The sequence below is a fragment of the Hevea brasiliensis genome, chromosome 1, assembly GCF_030052815.1.
Source record: "Hevea brasiliensis isolate MT/VB/25A 57/8 chromosome 1, ASM3005281v1, whole genome shotgun sequence".
Classification (NCBI taxonomy): Eukaryota; Viridiplantae; Streptophyta; class Magnoliopsida; order Malpighiales; family Euphorbiaceae; genus Hevea; species Hevea brasiliensis.
The window spans coordinates 3,844,543-3,866,468 of record NC_079493.1 but is presented as its reverse complement, the minus strand read 5'-3'; the positions used below and the strand labels follow the sequence as shown (position 1 = coordinate 3,866,468).

The window sequence follows — 21,926 nt, the reverse complement described above, 5'->3', positions numbered from 1 at the left end:
AGCTTTGTCATGACAGTGACACTCACTGATTGCTAACTCCAGCATCGCATCCAAAAACCCTAATTTGAGTCGCACTGTACTGTAATAAGCAGTACAGCTCCTGGACAAAATCTTCCTAAGTCAGCAACTGCAGACGCAGGATATCCCCAAGCAAAAATGAGCCACGGCTTAAACCACTACGAAACCCTCTCTTCGTCATCCATTTTCAACAAGAAGTCACTCTCCCGTAGCCTAGCTTCTCTCTCGAAACGGAGCAGTTTTGGCTTGTTTTCATCCAAGAATCAGAAATTTTCTTCTCTCAACCTCCAGCCATGGTCGCCGCGGCTCACCCGCCACTCGAAGCGGTCCCACCGAGTCAGCTCTGCCCGCTGCAGCTCGGAAATGACGACCAAGGCGATAACGCAACCGCCAAAAGTGGGCAAACGCACTGACTTGAAGAAAATTTTGATTCTTGGGGCGGGGCCTATTGTGATTGGTCAGGCTTGCGAGTTCGATTACTCGGGGACTCAGGCTTGCAAAGCTTTGAAAGATGAAGGATACGATGTCGTTTTGATTAATTCGAACCCTGCCACTATCATGACCGACCCGGAGTTGGCGGACAGGACTTACATTGCGCCAATGACGCCGGAATTAGTGGAGCAAGTCATCGAGAAGGAGAGGCCCGACGCTCTTTTGCCGACGATGGGTGGCCAGACAGCCTTGAATCTGGCGGTGGCTTTGGCGGAACGCGGTGCTCTAAAGAAGTACAATGTGGAGTTAATTGGGGCTAAACTTGAAGCTATCAAAAAAGCTGAGGATAGAGAGCTGTTCAAGCAAGCAATGAAGAGTATTGGTCTCAAAACGCCGCCTTCTGGGGTTGGGAACACGCTCGATGAGTGTATTGAGATTGCTCGCGAAATTGGAGAGTTTCCGTTGATTATTAGACCGGCGTTTACTTTGGGCGGGACTGGAGGTGGCATTGCTTATAATAAGGAGGAGTTTGAGTCTATTTGCAAGGCGGGGTTGGCTGCGAGTTTAACTTCACAGGTGTTGGTGGAGAAGTCATTGTTGGGATGGAAAGAGTATGAATTGGAAGTAATGCGTGATTTGGCGGATAATGTTGTGATCATTTGCTCGATTGAAAATATTGATCCAATGGGAGTGCACACTGGGGATTCGATAACTGTGGCTCCAGCCCAGACATTGACTGATAAGGAGTACCAGAGGTTGAGAGATTATTCAATTAAGATTATAAGAGAGATTGGAGTAGAATGTGGAGGGTCCAATGTGCAGTTTGCTGTTAATCCTTTGGATGGTGAGGTTATGGTGATTGAGATGAATCCTAGGGTGTCGAGGTCTTCGGCTTTGGCTTCCAAGGCTACGGGCTTCCCTATAGCAAAAATGGCTGCTAAGTTGTCAATTGGGTATTCACTGGACCAGATTCCTAATGATATTACAAAGAAGACTCCAGCTAGTTTCGAACCTTCTATAGATTATGTGGTGACCAAGGCAAGTATCTACTCACTTGCTGCATTATTAGTTACACCAATCTATTTAATTTGCTTATTAATTTCATTTCCCTTTATCATGGTTGAGAATGATGACTAACGTTTTCTTTTTTTATCAAGAATGATGAGTAACTTGGTTCAAGAAGATATTACTATTTTTGCTTTAATTCCATCAACTTGCTTTTGTTGGACTTATTTTTAACTTTGTTAATGAAGGTTAAATTAGTCGTTTTATCATTTTCTGAACTGTGCTGGCTACATTGCGTGTTAGTTACGTTTTGAGTAAAGTTAAAATGCAAACTTTTCTTTTAACACAGTCTGCCCCTATGTTAAGAAAAAAAAGTGAGTGGAGTATGGTAATTGGAAAGTGATAATTTTGTCGAAGGCATGGGGAAAATGTGAATCTCTACTTTCTGATTCCTGTTCAGTTTTCTACCATTTTTTTTTTTTGGGGCAGTAGTGACTTGATAGGTTTGATTTTGAGGCTCCAGTTAGATAAGTAGAGCACATTAGGTTAAAGAAAAAAAGGGGTAGACCTAAATTGACTTGGAGGAGAGTAGTACAATATGATCTAGAAGCATTACACATTTCTGAGGATTTAACCCGAAACGACATTTCTGAGGATTTAACCCAAAATCGTTTAGAGTGTAGAAAGCGAATCCATATAGCCGACCCCAAATTTTTTGGATAAAAGTTGAGTTGAGTTGAGTTGAGTTGAGTAGTGACTTGATAGGTTTGATTTTGATGGTAACTGTTTGTGGAAATTACTGAGGTGAGCATTAAAGTGGAATTCTTTTAAGTGCATAAATGTGCAAACTTGCCTGGAGGTCAATGACTTTGGTTACTTTTATGAAGGAGCAGCCATGTGTAAAACTTTTGCCTAGATATTAGATATTAGAATACTAGATAGCAATCCCAATTTTGTCAATAAAGTTGTGCATGCATAAAAGTAAGTTGTGATTAAATTGTAAAACAGGATTCAATAAAAGATAATTTTCACAAATTAGTTTCCTTGTGTAGCATGTTTAGTTTATACTTTTTTTCTATCATCCTCATCATCAATTTACTACTTCAATTTATTTCTTACCAGTCAGTTTGGTAAAAATTTCATTTTTCATGTCATAATGAATTGATCTTTCTTATCTGCATGCAGATCCCTCGGTTTGCATTTGAGAAATTCCCTGGTTCTCAGCCTGTTCTGACAACCCAGATGAAATCTGTTGGTGAAGCAATGGCAATAGGCCGAACATTACAAGAGTCCTTACAGAAAGCAGTTCGGTCACTGGAGTGTGGCTACTCAGGATGGGGTTGTGCATCACTTAAGGAACTTGACTGGGACTGGGACCAGTTGAAGTACAGCCTTCGAGTTCCAAACCCAGATCGCATTCATGCTGTTTATGCTGCAATGAAGAAGGGGATGAAAGTTGATGATATTCATGAACTAAGTTTAATTGACAAATGGTTCCTCACTCAGCTTAAAGAGTTGGTGGATGTGGAACAATATCTTATGACTCGGAGCTTGTCTGATTTGACCAAGGATGACTTTTATGAAGTTAAAAAGCGTGGTTTCAGTGATAAGCAGATAGCATTTGCTACTAAATCAACAGAGAAGGACGTTCGGTCAAAACGGATATCTTTTGGAGTTGTTCCAGCATATAAGCGGGTAGACACCTGTGCTGCTGAGTTTGAGGCCAATACTCCTTATATGTACTCCTCCTATGATATGGAGTGTGAATCAGCTCCCACCAAAACAAAGAAGGTTTTGATTTTAGGTGGAGGACCCAATCGAATTGGGCAGGGGATTGAGTTTGATTACTGTTGTTGCCACACCTCTTTTGCTCTCCAGGTTTGTGTTTGTAATTTTCCTAGTACTCGAGTCTTCTGAATTGAATAAACTTCAATATCTGAAATTGTTAATTTTGTCAGAATTTTCTTTTATACTTGTATACTGGATAAGGATAACACTGGCAACACTTCTGTTCTTACATGTTTATTTAGTTAGTATGGCGTTAAAACAAGCATTTAGATGTTGCATAAACATGATCAGTGGTGAAAGTTATTAATTGTAAATGCAAGCAAATTTTTATTGGATTTTGGTGAGTTGAATTGATCCAATGTTAATCTCTATGGGCTCCATTGGTAATTTGATATTTGCATTAATCATATTATATCTGAATCCTGATCTCCCCAATAGTTGGCTGCTACAAGAATGGAAATTGTGATGTTGCTAGTCTTGAAAGATTCATGCAATTGTATGATTATAACACGATGGAGCAAATGCATTGATAGCTGATCACTGGTGGTCTTTTTGCTTTCAGATGGTTATCCTTTGGTTATACCATATTTCTTAATATCATTACTTTTCTTTCTACGCAGAGTGCAGGATACGAAACGATTATGATGAATTCAAATCCTGAAACAGTATCCACTGATTATGATACAAGTGACCGTCTCTACTTTGAACCCTTGACAGTTGAAGATGTTCTGAATGTAATTGATCTGGAAAAGCCTGATGGCATTATTATACAGTTTGGAGGTCAAACACCCCTGAAGCTGGCTCTACCCATCCAGCAGTACTTAGAAGAGCATAAGCCTATTTCTGCCAGTGGGGCTGGTAGTGTGGGCATCTGGGGCACATCACCAGATTCCATTGATATTGCCGAGGACAGAGAGAAGTTTAATGCAATTATTAAAGAATTGAAGGTTAAGCAGCCAAAAGGAGGCATTGCTAAGAGTGAAGCTGATGCACTTGCCATTGCAGCAGACATAGGTTACCCTGTTGTTGTTCGTCCTTCTTATGTGTTGGGCGGGCGGGCCATGGAGATTGTATATAGTGATGACAAGCTAGTGACATATCTTGAAAATGCTGTTGAGGTGGACCCAGAACGGCCTGTATTAATTGATAAATATTTATCTGATGCTGTCGAGATTGATATAGATGCACTTGCAGATTCATATGGTAATGTGATTATTGGTGGCATAATGGAGCATATTGAGCAGGCTGGTGTACATTCTGGTGACTCAGCTTGCATTCTTCCCACACAAACTGTTTCATCTTCTTGCTTGGCCACAATTAGGTCATGGACTACAAAATTGGCAAAGAGTCTTAACGTTTGTGGTCTCATGAACTGCCAGTATGCTATCACAGCATCTGGGGAGGTTTTTCTGCTTGAGGCAAATCCTCGTGCTTCTCGAACTGTGCCATTTGTTTCCAAGGCAATTGGCCATCCCTTGGCTAAATATGCTGCTCTTGTTATGTCCGGAATGTCACTCAATGAAGTAGGCTTCCCAAAGGAGGTGATCCCAACACATGTGGCTGTGAAGGAAGTAGTTATTCCGTTTGGGAGATTTCCAGGCTGTGATGTGTTGCTAGGGCCTGAAATGAGGAGCACTGGTGAGGGAATGGGTATTGATTTTGTGTTTGCTATGGCGTTTGCAAAATCTCAACTTGCAACTGGGCAGAACCTACCACTTTCTGGCACTGTGTTCATCAGCTTGAATGACTTGACAAAACCCCATCTTGAAAAGCTTGCAAAGGCCTTTTTAGGACTTGGGTTCAGGATTATTTCAACTTCGGGAACAGCTCATTTTCTTGAGTTGAAAGGTATCCCTGTAGATCGAGTGCTGAAGATGCATGAGGGGCGCCCACATGCTGGTGATATACTTGCCAATGGGCAAATTCAGTTGATGGTGATCACAAGCTCAGGTGATGCACTTGATCAGATTGATGGCCGACAACTGAGGAGGATGGCTCTTGCCTATAGTGTTCCTATAATAACAACTGTTGCTGGTGCTTTGGCAACTGCAGAGGCAATAAAGACCTTGAAATCCAGCAATATGAATATGATAGCCCTTCAGGACTTCTTTAATGCCAAGGTACATGAAGACAGTAATAAAAACTTGCAGTCAGCCTCATCTTCTCTATGATTTAGGTAGCATTTCTGGCCAAGCTTGTGTTTGTTATTTTTATTATGATATTTTTTTTTTTGGAATTTAAATCCAAGTTATGTTTGGTATTGTCGTTCGAGATGGACTCGCTATTAATTAATAAGCTTTATCAAAATTTTCTGTGTCATCTATCTTTATTTTGAGTTGATAGATAGTGAACATTGGAGCAATTATATGTGTGAAATATTTAAGCTCTGATAGTGCTGTATTTATTTTTGCTTTTCTTTACATCTGGGATTCTGCTTAAAATTGTTTATATGAATAAATCTGATGATTTTAGAATTGGGTTGATCAAGAGTAATGTGAATCACAGAATTTGATTGCATTAGCAAGTATATATTTGGCCCTTGAATCTGATCGCTTTGCCATCTAATCTTGGAACTATTGAAGTTGGTAAAATGGTGTAATTGAGATTAGTAAAGTATTTTAGCCCTCATAAAATTTTATATTTTTTTATGTGGAAGCAGTGGATCAAGTGAATTAATCTCTTTATTTTTATTTTAATACTTTTTTATCTTCGCTGGGATCAATAAGACTCACTTTTTCCATATAAATGACTTGATAGTTGATATTATATATGGGATTTCAAGTCAAAAATTGTCATGTGCACAGATGGGGTAAATTTCTAAAATTTCTTTGAAGTTTGACAAAATACGATAAATTATCTACCTGTATATTTTACCTAATTGCGGTTGTAACAGTAATCTATCAATTTTATTTGATAAAATAAAATAAATTGAAGACTAAATTGTGAAAAATCTGTTTTTCCCTGCTCAGCACCTGCCTCCCTGCCTCTGTTCTTTCTTTGCATAACATGTCATGGAATTAGGCTGAATGTTGTGATTGAGCTAATTATTCAAGCATGATTGAGATTGGTCCAGCCTACTCACTGAACATGTTTACTTTGTCACCAGATAAGTGCAGATTGCAGAACATGTCAAAGTTGCTTTTACTGTAATTTGACCACCATGGCATGGCATGACATGATCATGATGGGTTTTCTCTCATTAGAAGGAAAGAAAAGCTTAAAATCTTTTATTAATGTCCACAGGATGACACATTGGCTTGAAACAGTAATCAATCATTCAAGTTTCCAATTAATTTTTTCAATTTGATTATTATTATTTGCATTTAAGCACACTTTAGGTGCAATTGAAGAGTTGTGATGGAATTGAAGTGGTGTGTGGAAAAGGGTAGACATTCGAAATTGGCTTTAAAAAAATGTACTTAAAGTGGACTTTCTTCTCTCCTTTACTTTAGTTGAGATGTGTCACTTCTTTATCTCAGCCAAACCTAACCCAACTAGCGAATCTAGACTTTGTGGAGACCCCAGCACTGCAATTAGTCATTGGTCTTACATTACAAATTTTATTTTATATTAAACTATATGATTGATTTGATTTGATTAGACTATTAGTTGATGAGATTTTAATTGCATGTGACTCATCTTATCCTCTTACTCAACACCAATCCTTAATTTGATGCAATTGGAATTCTTAAATTATAATTTTATTGGAATTGAGATGGACACATTAGGAATACGAGGGGAAGGAGAATTGACCTTCTCACAAAGAAAGCAATCTTAACATGCAGTAACAAAGATTCATTATAACTGAAATCAATCTCCTCTGAGATAATAGCCACTGCATATAATTTAGTTATCAAGCAAGCTCTAAGCCTTGAAGCAAACCCCAAAACTTTGCACCAAAAACATCACATGAACCCATGTTGCCAACAAACCCACCTAAAACATTGTTCTACATGATTTCTCACATTATTTCTCAAAACATTATTCTACATGATAAATACACTTCGCAAATGTAGGAAAATGTGCATTGGTCATTAAAATTATAGTTTCTGATATCAGTGGAATATATTAAATGAATTTTAATAAATAAAAAAATATATTAAATGAACTTTAATATTTGCTTCTTTCGTCTCATTATAATAAATTTTTAAAGTTTTTTTTATAAGAATTAAAAAAAGATTGATAACCTTAATTTTATAAAAAAAAAAATTACAAATAAGTAACTAAAATACCCTTTAGTATCATTAACATATTATTTAGAGAAACGTGTTGTCAATATTTAATTTAGGGTTAATTGTCAAAAAATCATGAAATTTACTAATTTTTACAATTAAATTCTAAAGTTGATATAATTACCAATTAAACTCTCAAGTTTGATTAATATCTCAAATTGACTTAACCGTCAATAAATCATTAGTATGTGATACTTGTGAGGATATCTAATGATGATATAGCAGTTAACATGGAAGTCCTGTTAAATATATTAATAGTTTATTGACGATTAAGTTAATTTGAAACATCAATTAAATGTGATAGTTTAATTGATCATTATGCAAACTTTAGGATTTAGTTGCAAAAAATTAGTAAATTTCATAGGTTTTTTTTTTTTGCAATTAACCCTTTAATTTAATGTGATAAAGAATGTGAAAGGTGATAAAAGAAGAAATGAACAAGGGTAAAGTTAGAAAAAAAAATAATATTTTTTTAATTTTTTAAAATAATAAATAAAATGGAATTTTTTTTTTCTAAAAAAACTGTTACAATACGACAAGGAGAATACATATTTGCAGCCAACAATTCAAATAATGTCAAACGAGTTCCAAAGTTGATCATCTTAATTAAAATGGTAATGCTATGAAGTTTTAGTGTTGAAGCTCTTAACCTAACAGCAATTTAATTTCAAAATTTTGAGCTTGTTAAGGTCAAGTGGAGGTTGATACTTTTCTTTCTCCATGGACATTGATTGTGACTTTGCTTTTAGCTCCTGCAGTTGTATTGGGATTCAGGTCCAAAGAAAACCCCGTTTTCTATCTTTGGCACTTTGCCACCTTTCCGTTGATTTTTCTTGCCGTTTTATCAGACTTAAATTGTTTTCTTCTCCTTCCTTCCTTCCTCTTCTTTTCCAATGCCTAACTGTCGATTGCCGGCACAAAAATATTTAGCACGTGGGGGACTCTTAACACCTCCATAACGTTAACATTCCACAATTATTTTTAGAATGTTAGAATATTTTTTATATTTATTTTACGATTCATAAAAATTAAATTTTTTTTAAATTTAAGACTATCCCTTTTAATAATATTTTCTTCGAGATCGAACTTGAATTCTTTTCAATATGCCTTACTATTACAACCACCATTTATCGGTTAACATGATGCAATTTAGGACTTGTTTGGCATTGCTATTGAAACTGTTATTGAGAAAACTAAATACTATACAGGGCTTTAATTATAGACAATAAATGTCATATATACATTAAAACACATATTAATATATTTCCATGAAAAAAATTAAATTTCATTTTGCACTACTATTAAAATTATTATGTTAAAAATATTTTTAAAATATATTAATAAAAAAATATTAAAAATTAATTTAAATTAAATTTAACATATTTTAATAATTAAATTTTATTAAACTTAATTTTAAATTACGTCTAACGCTTCATTTATTTCAAAAAATAATTTATACTTAAAATATTAAATTAATAGTGCGTGTTCATTTTATAAATATTTTTATATTTTAATAAAATTATCTAAATTTAAAAAATAGGAAATGGCTTTTTAAAATTCATATTCTTTAGTTAAATCGATGTTTCTGATTGGTTGTTGGGTCATTTACTTATCGAAGCTCAAAATTTTTTTCCTTGAAAAATAAAAAGCTCAGAATTTTTTTTTTATTTATATTATTTTTACTATTAATGATGTGAGGGCGAGGAGATATGGATGAGGTGAAACTTTGAACTCATTACGTGTGGGTTCAATGCTTGTAATAATCAAATCACTACGCGTCCGCTAATTTGGCAGCCTTTGGTCACTAATTGAAAGATAGAAAATTAAAGAAATTGGCAAGAATTTTTTGCACATAACTTGAAACTTAACCCATAGCTGTAATCGATCACTTCTTTTAATTTGCTAACGGTCTAAGTGGGATACTGCTCCTAACAAAGACCTTCTGCCTCAAAACCGTGTGGACCTTTCAAGAATTTGCAAGCTCTATCTTTCTTTTATATCCCTCAACTCTAGACATGAATGATATTGTCAACATCAATTTGAAATAAAAAAATTGTGCTGAATGTATAAATTTAGGTAATTTTCTCTCTTAAATTAGCTTTTGCGATTGAGTTAAGCCTAATTTATATTGAAAACTTCATACTACAAGTGTTCATATTTAAACGTGAGAGATGTGTTGTCATATGTCACGACCCAACCTATGGGCCGGACCGGCACTAGGACCTGGGCCAGCCTAAAGCCCCCGAGGCCCGTAGTAAGCCTTAACTGTTCATTTACCCAATTCTAAGGCCCATTGGGCCCAAATTCAAGAAAACAAACGGACAGAGTCCGGCCATAAAATGGACTTTCCAACGGGGAGTTTTCGACTCACCCGACCTGTAAACACAATATATAGTCAATTGGGGAGCTCAGCTCACCCTCCACATACTCATCAACATAAAATAAATGGGAGCTCAGCTCCCTCATCCAATCCATCAAACATGCATAGCACATTTAAGTTTACAGGTCCAAAAATAATAATTTAGTTTACAGACCCAAATCAAATAAACATTTCTAACACATGCGGAAATTCTAAGATTTAACAAGTTTATACAAACAGTAGTAATCGACTGCGAGGAGAAAGCGAGTTAACCTCAAAAAATATCCTCCTGTGGCTGTAAAATTTTTGAACAGGAGTGAGCGTTCGACTCGAGAGAGTAAAATATCAATTTTAACCATAATCTCTATAACTATCGTAACTAATGCACCTGTAGCGTGAAATGCAACATCAACATCATATTCACATCATAGCATAAAAAGGTAATTTGGAGCACTCACGCACCTGTAGCATCAATCATAATATATTGGGAGCCGATCCCTATCTGACTCTCTTAGATCCAACTGGTGCGTGAAGAACTCAAGCGGGACTTTCGCTTAATAAACCAAATCGAGGTCCCAGTGAAGAACTCAAGCGTGACTACCCCTCGAAGGCGGGTCCCATGAAGAACTCAAGCGTGACTACCCGTCCTATCCATAGTCCACACCACATCACACGCACGCCAACGCACGCTGCTGCTCCAAATTACCACAACAACACTCATGGCACATTACGATTATGAATGCAACATAAATTGTGCCTAGAGTTTAACTACATAAATATATGCATATAAGTGATGCATGGGCATCTTGAACATATAATAATATCGAAATTATAATTAAAATTAATATTTTACTCACGGACTTGACGACAATCACCGTGGCGGTGGGCGGAGGAAGAAGGCATCGGCTCACTGACAATTACATTACATTTATTTAACACAAATGACTCAATACAAATAAAGAAAAGACCAAATCGTCCTAAGTCATGCCGAAAATCCAGTGAGTCTCCCTATACCTAGGACCTACCCAACTGCAAAAGGGCTCAAAACACACTTCTATATCCACAATCCATATATCCACAACTCAATCACATCACACAGCCCATCCTGGGCCCATCAAATCAATCATTAATCACAATATGGAAAAATTTTAATATAGTCCGTATAAATGAACAATATTGCAAAAAATGCCCAAACAAGCTCAAAAAATTATAAAACTTTGCCCCGCGGTCCTTAGCAATATTACTAAGCTATTGCAAAAAGAATCGTAATTTTCTAAGCTACCACGAATATTTTATGAATTTTTAATCCTATTTAAGCACTAGAAAATTACGAAAAAGCAAGGTTCGGGTTTACCTTTGCCGATTCCGACTTCGGGAACGCGCTCGGGATGCCTGACAATGGTGGGGTAGCCAAAACCTCGATCCAATTCGGAGACTTTTCCGGTAGCTCGTGCATGCGGCGGAAATTCACAGTCCGGACAACCGCCGAATTTCCGAATTGAGGATACCTACACGAAGCCCAATAATAATATATAAAAAATCAGGGGTGTTACATTCTTCCCCCCTTACAGAAAATTCGTCCTCGAATTTTACACAAGGCAGAATAAAGCACATGATTATACATTGAACAAATAAGGGTACTTGCTACGCATGTCCCGTTCGACTTCAGTGCACTCTTCCACCGACTCCTCCACAAAACCTTAACCATAGGGATCTGTTTTGATCTCAGCTGTCTCACTTGGTAGTCCACTATGGCTACAGGCTGCTCCTCAAATGTCAAATTTTCTTTTAGCTCTATCACATCCGGCTGCAGTACATGAGAAGGATCGGGAATGTATTTCCTGAGCATGGAGATGTGAAACACGGGATGAACGTGAGAGAGGTTGGGTGGTAGCTCCAACCGGTAGGCAACTGCTCCAACTCTATCCGTAACCTCAAAATGTCCGATATACTGAGGTGCCAACTTGCCCTTCTTTCCGAATCTCATGACTCCCTTCATTGGAGATACCTTCAGGAATACATAGTCGCCTTTGCAAACTCCACATCCCTCCGTCACAGTGCATAACTTTTACATCTCTTGAAAATTTGTCTCGATCGTTCCTCGATTAAAGGAACTACCTGAAGTGTCTTGCACTAGGTCTACATCATGCACCCTTGCTTCCCCATTTCTGTCCAACACGGAGGAGACCTACACTTTCTTCCATATAGTGCCTCATAGGGTGCCAACCCTATCTTTGGAGTGATAATCGTTGTTGTAGGCAAACTCCACTAAAGCTATTGCTCATCCCATTGACCTCCAAAATCCAAAACACTCATGCGAAGCATGTCTTCGATGTTTGGATCGTCCTTCAATTTGTCCGTGCATGCGAGGGTGGAAAGCCGTCTGAAGTTCAGCTGTGTGCCAAGTGCCTCCTGCAACTTTCTCCAAAACCGAGAAGTGAATCGGACCCTCATCGGATATTATGGGCGGAACTCCATGCAATCGACTATTTCTCGAATGTAGAGCCGGGCATCTTGTGCCCACAGTATGTAGTCTTCTGAGTAAGAAGTGAGCTGATTTGGTCAAGCGGTCTACAATTACCCATATCGAATCATATCCTCGCGTGGTACGAGGCAACCAGATCCACAAAATCCATAGTACTCATTTCCCACTTCCATTACGGGATAGGGAGCTCTTGCAGCTTCCTTGACGGTCTATGGTGTTCAAACTTCACATTATGACAATTCAAGCACTTGGACACAAAGTCGGCTATGTCTCTATTCATGCCATTCCACCAATAGCTATCTTTCACATCATGGTACATCTTGGTGGAACACAGGTGGATCTTGTCTGATGTATAGTGTGCCTCTCGCATGATTTCATTCTGAGGTTGTCCACATCGGGCACACATATCCTAGAACCTTGCACTAGGGCGCCATCATTGGCAAACCCAAACTCACCACCTTCACCTTCTTTGTACTCTTTCTATGATCTTCATCAATTGTTGGTCTGTCTTTGGGAAACTCTAACTCTGTCCCTCAAGTCGGCCTCGAAAAGTGAGCCAACAATACCCATCATCTGAAAGATCTAGGATTAAACCTTGATCCATCAACTCATGTACCTCTGAATCAGTCTCTTCTCTGCTGAAATGTGCCAAAGCGCGGAAGATTTTCTGCTTAAAGCATCTGCTACTACATTGGCCTTCCCAGGGTGGTACTGGATGGGGCAATCATAGTCTTCCAGAAGCTTCATCCATCTCCTCTGTCTCAAGTTTAAATCCCTCTGTTGGAAGATGTACTTCAAACTCTTATAGTCGGTGTATATCTCGCACACTTCACCATACAGGTAGTGTCTCCAGATTTTTAGTGCAAAGACTACAGCCGCCATTTCCAAATCATGGGTGAGATAGTTCTGCTCATGCCTCTTCAGCTGCCTTGAAGCATAAGCCACTACTTTTCCATTCCGCATCAAAACACACCCTAGGCCAACTCTGAAGGCGTCACAGTACACGGTATATCCTTCACCGCTCATAGGTAGTGTTAACACAGGGGCAGTGGTTAGACACTCCTTATCCTCATCATTATAACTGACTCTATCGAGCTCTCTTCCTGTCCTTTGCATCTTATCCACTTCCCTTTTCCTATTTTTGGTATTGTTGGTATCTTTTCAACCTGCTGTACTTATTCCTTAATTTTAGTCTTATCTCATCCTTACACATTTTCCTTCAAAGATGTCTATCCCATCATCAACTTTAACTTTCTTTTTATTTCTTAGTCTTATCTTGATTACCAGTTTCATTACTTCGAGAATTCTAACCCTAGGATTTACTCCTACCAGCACATTCTTCACCTTATGTAACACTTGTAATTAACCATAGAAAATTTTCCTTGTATCCCCCTTTTTCCAACTTAACTATCAGAACATTATCATTCCCTACCAGCCTTAGTAGGAAATTGCTTATCCTGGATAGATATGAGCCCCAGAACTATAAGTTCCATCTGAACTAACATGGCTGTGGGAAATGTGTGTCATGCCTTAATTCTAAATAAGATACTTCACGTGTTTATTCTCCTTAATATAATCACATATACTGCCCACAACTTTCCAAACTTCAACCTCAAATTACCCATTAGCAATAATTTCATCTATTGAAACTCATCCACAATTAGTATTTCCTCCAGCTCATAGTTTAAAATAGTTGCAAGCCTTAGTAGCTAACTCAATTTAACTCCTGTCATTACTCTGTTCGTCCTTTCATACTTAATATTAGGTATGCACTTACTGTCATTCTCATATCAGGAAATTATGTATGAATTTGTGCCTACCAAACTCTCAATAACTAGGTCTCCTTGACTCAGTTTCTGTTCCTTATATAACCTTCTAGAACCAAAAGCACAAGCTAAACTTGAAAAGAAAGAAAATATCCTCTTATATTCAACTACACCCGATTGTCATATTATAACGTTTCACCTAAGTTTCTTGGTCTTTCTCTCCAAATTTCATCATCTCCTAGCACAATTATGCTCTACCTATAAGGTATCATCTGCATGAAACCTTTACCGTACCATTTTCCTTCTTGACATAATATTTTATAAATTATTAACTTTACTTATACTCGACCTATGATTCATATCTATCATCGTTTTTATTGTGCCTTAACTTTTGTTGATTCCTGAAAGATTTCTCTCACTAATAAATTATTCCAACACTAATTCCACCCTTATCTAGGGTCATTAATTTGATCCTTGAACTTTCTACTGATTTATAACCATCCAGACTTGTCACTTTTCGTTCTACCCCTACTATTGTCCTGTCGTTATTGCTTCACTACAAAGTGATTCTTTTGATCACACTAAAAATGTTTGCCTGTCATTCATTACGAACCTCTAACTACCTTCTCACTATCTCAAAAGTCTAACCTAAAACCTATGTGTCATTATCTATCATTCTTTTCCTCTCATCATACCTATTTGATCCCTTAGATGACTTTTATTCAACTTATCGCTTACTAACTTCTCTTTCTCTACCTATTTAGGTAGTCCGCAATACCATCGCACACCTTCTAACATTTACTCATTATTATTGTATTCCATACCTCCATCACTTTTCTCACTAATGTGGTCCCATTTTGGGTTTTCCATCCTTGTCATTCTCCTTGCCAAGAATAACACTTAGCCTATCCTATATCTTAACTTTGTTCCTTTTATTATGCTCTTTAGGTTGTCCTTTCATTTATTTCCTTTGTCTTACCCAAAATAGAACTTGACTATTCTATCCCTGGTTACATTCTTCTTCATAACATAATATCTGTACTTGATAACTATATCTTTCAGAGTCTCTATCGCGTTATCATATGTCTGTGCTACTCAGATTTGGTCCTTTGACCACTCTAGCTAGTACTTCCACTAGCATTTAGATTATATTGCATCTGCAATCAATTGCCCAAACTTTCATTCTGCACTTTCTTTATCCATTGGCCTTCTGTGATTTATCTTCGCTAATTTATTACTCTTAACACTATTATTATTATTATTATTTTCCATGTTTACTCAATTCCAAAACTTAAGATTTCGGGCACCCAAACCCGTCATCCAATTCAAAGGATTTACATCCATCGTGATTTGATTATATATGATTCCTATAATGGAACTTGTATCCTCTCCAGGATACCCGAGCCAACTACTCTCTACCACACTCTACAGTCCCATCTGGGACACTATTCCATAAGTCATCATTATCAGTAATAACCTTCGATCCATTACGAAAGATAGGACTATATCCTAACTTGCTGCAACAAAGGTACTACATCTACCACCTTGCCAGAACCATGTCAAGTTAATGACTCTTTTATCATATCATAGCTCTATAAGTCATCAATTCATAGTTTCGACCTTCTCTAGGTAGTAGAGTTGTACTTTATTCCATACTGATACACACAAGGTATACTATTCTCACTCTATAAGTGTCACCTTTACTTTGCAACTAGTCCGAAACCTCTGGTCTGATGGCAACTCTTGATGTAACTCTAGCTCATCTTTGGGGTAATCGAGTCATGACTCTAGTTATCACCCAACCGTGACCTTTCAATATTCTAACTCTAGACTCTTAGCCGGAGTTCCCAACTCCTCTGCAAATATAGAACTCGTTACGCATAAGCTGTACCAAAACAGAAGCCATCTCAAACACCCTCATTATGGAGCACCACGGGGATGCACGCGACTCTACACAATAATCTCATGTCGATCTTGTCTGCGACTTACAGAGCGGACATCGAGAACATTGTATAGTTACTACGATACGTCTGACGGACTAGGTCTCCTAATTTCTTATCTCTCCTGAATCTTCTATTATCACAAACTTATTACATTGGGTCATCTCACGTGTTGCCGGTAGTGGTATCCTCATCCTTATCTAGGGCAACTGTACTTTTAAGACTCACTTTTATGTACTCGTGTCTTACACGAAATGGGCACACCATTTAAACCCATACTGACAAAAATATAACATTTCTTGGAGTACGTATCCTCATGATAGATCTCACATGTCTACTAACTCTATTTCACATTTCTGTGTACTCCACGAAAATCAAGATACTAACTGAGGTAATCTTATATTTCCCGAGGTATAACGTAGAATCTAGAAACAAAGAATTACAGGAAAAGACGAAAGCAGAATCCTATACTCGCATGTGACTCCTAGTAGACTCTTCCCAACACTTAGATAATTTTTCCTCATGAATCTGGAGCCTAAGCTCTGATACCACATTTGTCACGACCCAACCTATGGGCCGGACCGGCACTAGGACCTGGGCCAGCCTAAAGCCCCCGAGGCCCGTAGTAAGCCTTAACTGTTCATTTACCCAATTCTAAGGCCCATTGGGCCCAAATTCAAGAAAACAAACGGACAGAGTCCGGCCATAAAATGGACTTTCCAACGGGGAGTTTTCGACTCACCCGACCTGTAAACACAATATATAGTCAATTGGGGAGCTCAGCTCACCCTCCACATACTCATCAACATAAAATAAATGGGAGCTCAGCTCCCTCATCCAATCCATCAAACATGCATAGCACATTTAAGTTCTGGTCCAAAAATAATAATTTAGTTTACAGACCCAAATCAAATAAACATTTCTAACACATGCGGAAATTCTAAGATTTAACAAGTTTATACAAGCGAGTAATCGACTGCGAGGAGAAAGCGAGTTAACCTCAAAAAATATCCTCCTGTGGCTGTAAAAATTTTTGAACAGGAGTGGCGTTCGACTCGAGAGTAAAATATCAATTTTAACCATAATCTCTATAACTATCTCAGAACTAATGCACCTGTAGCGTGAAATGCAACATCAACATCATATTCACATCATAGCATCAAAAAGGTAATTTGGAGCACTCACGCACCCTGTAGCATCAATCATAATATATTGGGAGCTGATCCCTATACGACTCTCTTAGATCCAACACAGTGCGGTGAAGAACTCAAGCCGGACTTTCGCTTAATAAACCAAATCGAGGGTCCCAGCGAAGAACTCAAGCCTTGACTACCCCTCGAAGGAAGGTCCCTGAAGAACTCAAGCCGTGACTACCCCGTCCTATCCATAGTCCACACCACATCACACGCACGCCAACGCACGCACACTGCTCCAAATTACCACAACAACACTCATGGCACGTTAACAGTTATGAATGCAACATAAATCGTGCCTAAGGTTTAACTACATAATTATATGCATATAGGTGATGCATGGGCATGCTTGAACATATAATAATATCGAAATTACAATTAAAATTAATATTTTACTCACAGACTTGATGACAATCACTGTGGCGGCTGGGCGGAGGAAGAAGGTCATCGGCTCACTGACAATTACATTACATTTATTTAAAAAAAATGACTCAATACAAAAAAAAAAAAGAACAAAACGTCCTAAGTCGTGCCGAACATCCGACAGAGTCTCCCCTAAACCAAGGACCAACCCAACCTGCAAACGCGCTCAAAACACACAACTATATCCACACTCCAGATATCCCCAACTCAATCACATAACACATCCAATGCTGGGCCCATCAAAAAAATCATTCGTCACAATATGGAAAAATTTTAATTTAGTCCTTATAATTTATCATTTTTGCAATAATTGACCAAACAAGCTCTAAAAATTATAAAACTTTGAACAGAGGTCCTTAGCAATATTACTAAGCTATTGCAAAAAGAATCGTAATTTTCTAAGCTACCACGAATATTTTATGAATTTTTAATCCTATTTAAGCACTAGAAAATTACGAAAAAGCAAGGTTCGGGTTTACCTTTGCCGATTCCGACTTCGGGAACGCGCTCGGGATGCCTGACAATGGTGGGGTAGCCAAAACCTCGATCCAATTCGGAGACTTTTCCGGTAGCTGATCTGTCTGGCCGGAAATTCACAGATCCGGACAACTGTCGAATTTCCGCGAATTGAGGATACCTACACGAAGCCCAATAATAATATATAAAAAATCAGGGGTGTTACATCATATATCAGTTTGGAATAAAAAAAATTGTGTTAAATATATAAATTTGTGTAATTCTCTCTCTTACACTAATTTTTGGGATTGAGTTAGATTTAATCTATTTTCTTTATATGATATCAAACGTTTTATGTTACGGATATTCATACTTAGACGTGAGAGATGTGTTGTCACTTCGATTTGGGATAAAAAAAATTATGCTAAATATATAGATTTGGGCAATCCTCTCCCCTTAAGCCTTATAGTTGAGTTTGGCTGGATTTAGAGATGGGGAAAAGTTAGTGAATCAAGCTACTAGAAACTTGGACAAAGTTGCGGCCACTTGGCTGAATCAAACTACTAGAAACTTGACAAAGTTGCAGCCGCTTGGCACTATGACTTGTCATTCGTTTTTGAATTTTGCAAAATTTTCAGTTCTGCTTCCATTAAGGTTAATTTGGTCAATTGGGTTTTGTATAAAGTATGTAAATTTAATTATTATTGGTATTGCAGTCCCTTCACATTTATTTGGTTTGCAATTTAGGTCTAAGCATTAAACATGGAAAAAGTTCTGAAATTATTGAGTCAAGTCTTAAGAATATTTGTTTTTGGTCATAGTCTTTAATTTCTTATGGGGCTGCAGACGCCCTTATCTTGAAGACCATGATGGCTTAAAGACCATACCCTTATTGGCAATTGAGATAAACCCTAAACGTTGATGTATCTCATCATTTATTTTGGGCTGCAAATTTCTACTTTTCATAATAATTTCAATAGAAGATTACAATAAGGATTTGTATATATGACTGAAAATATTCAAAGTACTTGCCGTATAACTAAGTGCAAAGATAAGTAATCTTATGACCATTCAACTTGATTATGACACATTTCTTCTCTGCTAAGAGAAGATTAATTTGCTTTGAAAATGTATGTGTGTATGCCCTTTGTAGGACCCTTCAAATCATAACTCGAATAGAACATTGCATAGATATCTCTGCAACTGTATATCCAAAGATGCATCTATGGTTTCAATCATTTACTCTTCCAAGCTAGTCCAACCTATTTCAATTAGAATATATCAGAATACTCAAACAAGTCCCACTTCGACAGTGTACAAAAATTAAAGGTCATATAAGTGTTGGCAAATCAAATCAAAATTATGGATAACCTAATTTTTAACTAGCTTGCTAGTTTGATATTCACTGTACTCCTGGACCCGTAATTCTCGACACAAAAATAAAATATATATTGAAGTAAACATGTAAGAGAGAGCCCACAATGTATTACACATTTAAAGCAAAATCTATGTGCATTCCTTTTGGAAGGGAATAGAAGAGACAATGTGTTTACACTTTACACTGCTTCTTTTATCTGTGAATATGAAATGATTTTATGATAATGGAGTAAAATTAGTACTAATTAGCAGATGAGATGGCTACTTGTGTTCTTCCTTTAACTAAGGTCCACACGCAAATGACTTTTTAGACATAGCAGAGAATATTACAAGTCCAACCACTTCCACCAGCAAAGCCAATGCTTACATTTTTCTATGAGCTTGAAATTTTTATCACTTTGGATTACAACTTAATTCATTAATTATTATACTCAGTATACTTCTATAAGTTTAATTATTTCATAATCCCTCATCCACAAGTTTAAGCTTTTACGTTAAGTGATTCTTTGTCATGGTATTAGAGTTTCTCAGATTAAAAGATTTAGAGTTCGAATCATCGCCACTCTCATTTATTAGTTGAATATTTCAGCATAAACTAAAGTAGGCTTGTACTTCTTCACATTTCAAGTTTAATGGATTTTTGTGTGTGAATGTATAATAGAGAAATATAAAACTATTTTTAAAACTCTTATCTATAAATTTTAAGCTTTTAGATTGAGTAATTTCTTGACATTATAAAATATAAGCGGAAGTGTAATGATATTATTACTGGGGCTGCTGCTATATATCTTAATTAGCTAATAGATTTCTGATGCAAATTGATTAATGTTTACTTAAGCAATTGGATTAGGGGAGGTCACAATCACTAATGGCTATTTAACAGAGTTTTCTTTGTCATGTGCACAACGAGCTGACTAGTGAGTAGTTCCCATTACCAACCTTTGCCCACCTTTGTCCCTATATATATATATAAAATTAATATTGAGGAATAGATAAAAATATATATAATCTAGAGCTTAGTGCAAAAGCAAAATGAGCTCACAAAAATGGTTCGTTCTCAAATAAATGGCCAGGTCATTACGTGGTGGTTAGAAAGATAGCATTGTCGTGTCTCAGAGGTGGTGTCTCAGAGGTGGCAGCAGCAGACCCAATAACTATCCCACAGAGATTGTTGGATAATTTATCTAAACTTAATTTATTATGAATTCAATCTGATAAACAGGAACAATGAAAATTAATTTTCATTACGTATGGAATCAAATGGTGATGGTCACATTGGGACATAATTATGGTCATTTTGGTAAACATATCCTTGTTACAGTCTGATTTTTTCTGTTGTTGAAATTTTGCTATGACTTATGTCCAAGAAAATTGGAGAGAGAATGAGAGGACAGGTGCTACAATTAATACTTTTCTCATTAGAAATGAAAGCTTCTTAACCATGGAAAGTTAGGCAGTTCACTGGAATTTTGTACAGAAAAAACAAAAATCATATTGAGATAATCAACCAAATAGAAGCATGCCAAAATGGAAAACATCTTGTAAATATTATACATTTAAAAAAAAATTAACGAAGTATAATCAACCAAATAGAAGCATGCCAAAATGGAAAACATCTTGTAAATATTATACATTTAAAAGAAAATTAACGAAGTATTAGGTGCCGTATTAAAACCCATTACGCTTTGAAGGGAGAGTTCAAATTTATTTTTTAGAGAAAATATTGTTGAGAGACAGCCACGAACTATAAAGAAATTAGTATTCTGTGAACCGTAAAATAGACATAAAAAATATCTAATACAAAAAAAAATCATAAAACCCATTACCTTTTAAAGGGATAACTCAGGTTTAATATTTAGAGAAAATATTATTGAAAGACAGCAACGAACTACAAAGAAATTAGTCTTATATGAATCATAAAATAGACATAAAAAATATCTAATATAAAAAACAAAAAGAAAACCCATTAAAAAAAATCGTAAAAACCATTACACTTTAAAGGGAAAACTCGAGTTCAATATTTAGAGAAAATATTATTGGGAGATAGCCACAAACTATAAAGAAATTAGTCTTTTGTGAATAATAAAATAGACAAAGAATATCTAATGTAAAAAAAAAAAAAAAGCCAACTTATCTTCTTTGTAAATTTCTAATGGAAGGTTTTACAATTTAGTCCCTTAAATATGATAAAAATTATAATTTAATTTCTCTATTTTTATAAAAAAAACAAATTTTAGAGAAAATTTATTTTTTATTAAAATAAAAATTAAATTATAATTTTATCATATTTTAAAAATTAAATAGTAAATTACTGATAAAAAAAATTTAGAATTTACCCTGCTTTTCTATTTTCAAACAAGCAGAGCTTTCATACGAAAAATCCAAAAACACACAAACCTAACGGACTAAAATAAAATAAAAAGATAGAGAAAAACGCGCGCCAACGCAAACC

At 36.5% G+C, this 21,926-nt stretch overlaps 1 protein-coding gene across 1 annotated transcript; it reads left to right on the top strand.

The window, feature by feature from the left end:
* Positions 1-5,663, top strand: LOC110667348 (carbamoyl-phosphate synthase large chain, chloroplastic). The gene is made up of 3 exons (XM_021828159.2): positions 1-1,488; positions 2,641-3,333; positions 3,864-5,663. The coding sequence occupies exons 1-3, from the start codon at positions 157-159 to the stop codon at positions 5,412-5,414; spliced, it is 3,576 nt and encodes a 1,191-aa protein (XP_021683851.2). The 5' UTR covers positions 1-156; the 3' UTR covers positions 5,415-5,663.
* The last annotated feature ends 16,263 nt before the right edge of the window (positions 5,664-21,926 follow it).

Coding starts and splice junctions, on each gene's coding strand:
- LOC110667348 (XM_021828159.2), top strand. CDS start 157: ATGAGCCACGGCTTAAACCACTACGAAACCCTCTCTTCGTCATCCATT. Junction 1,489..2,640: donor TAGATTATGTGGTGACCAAG/GCAAGTATCTAC, acceptor ATCTGCATGCAG/ATCCCTCGGTTTGCATTTGA. Junction 3,334..3,863: donor ACACCTCTTTTGCTCTCCAG/GTTTGTGTTTGT, acceptor CTTTCTACGCAG/AGTGCAGGATACGAAACGAT.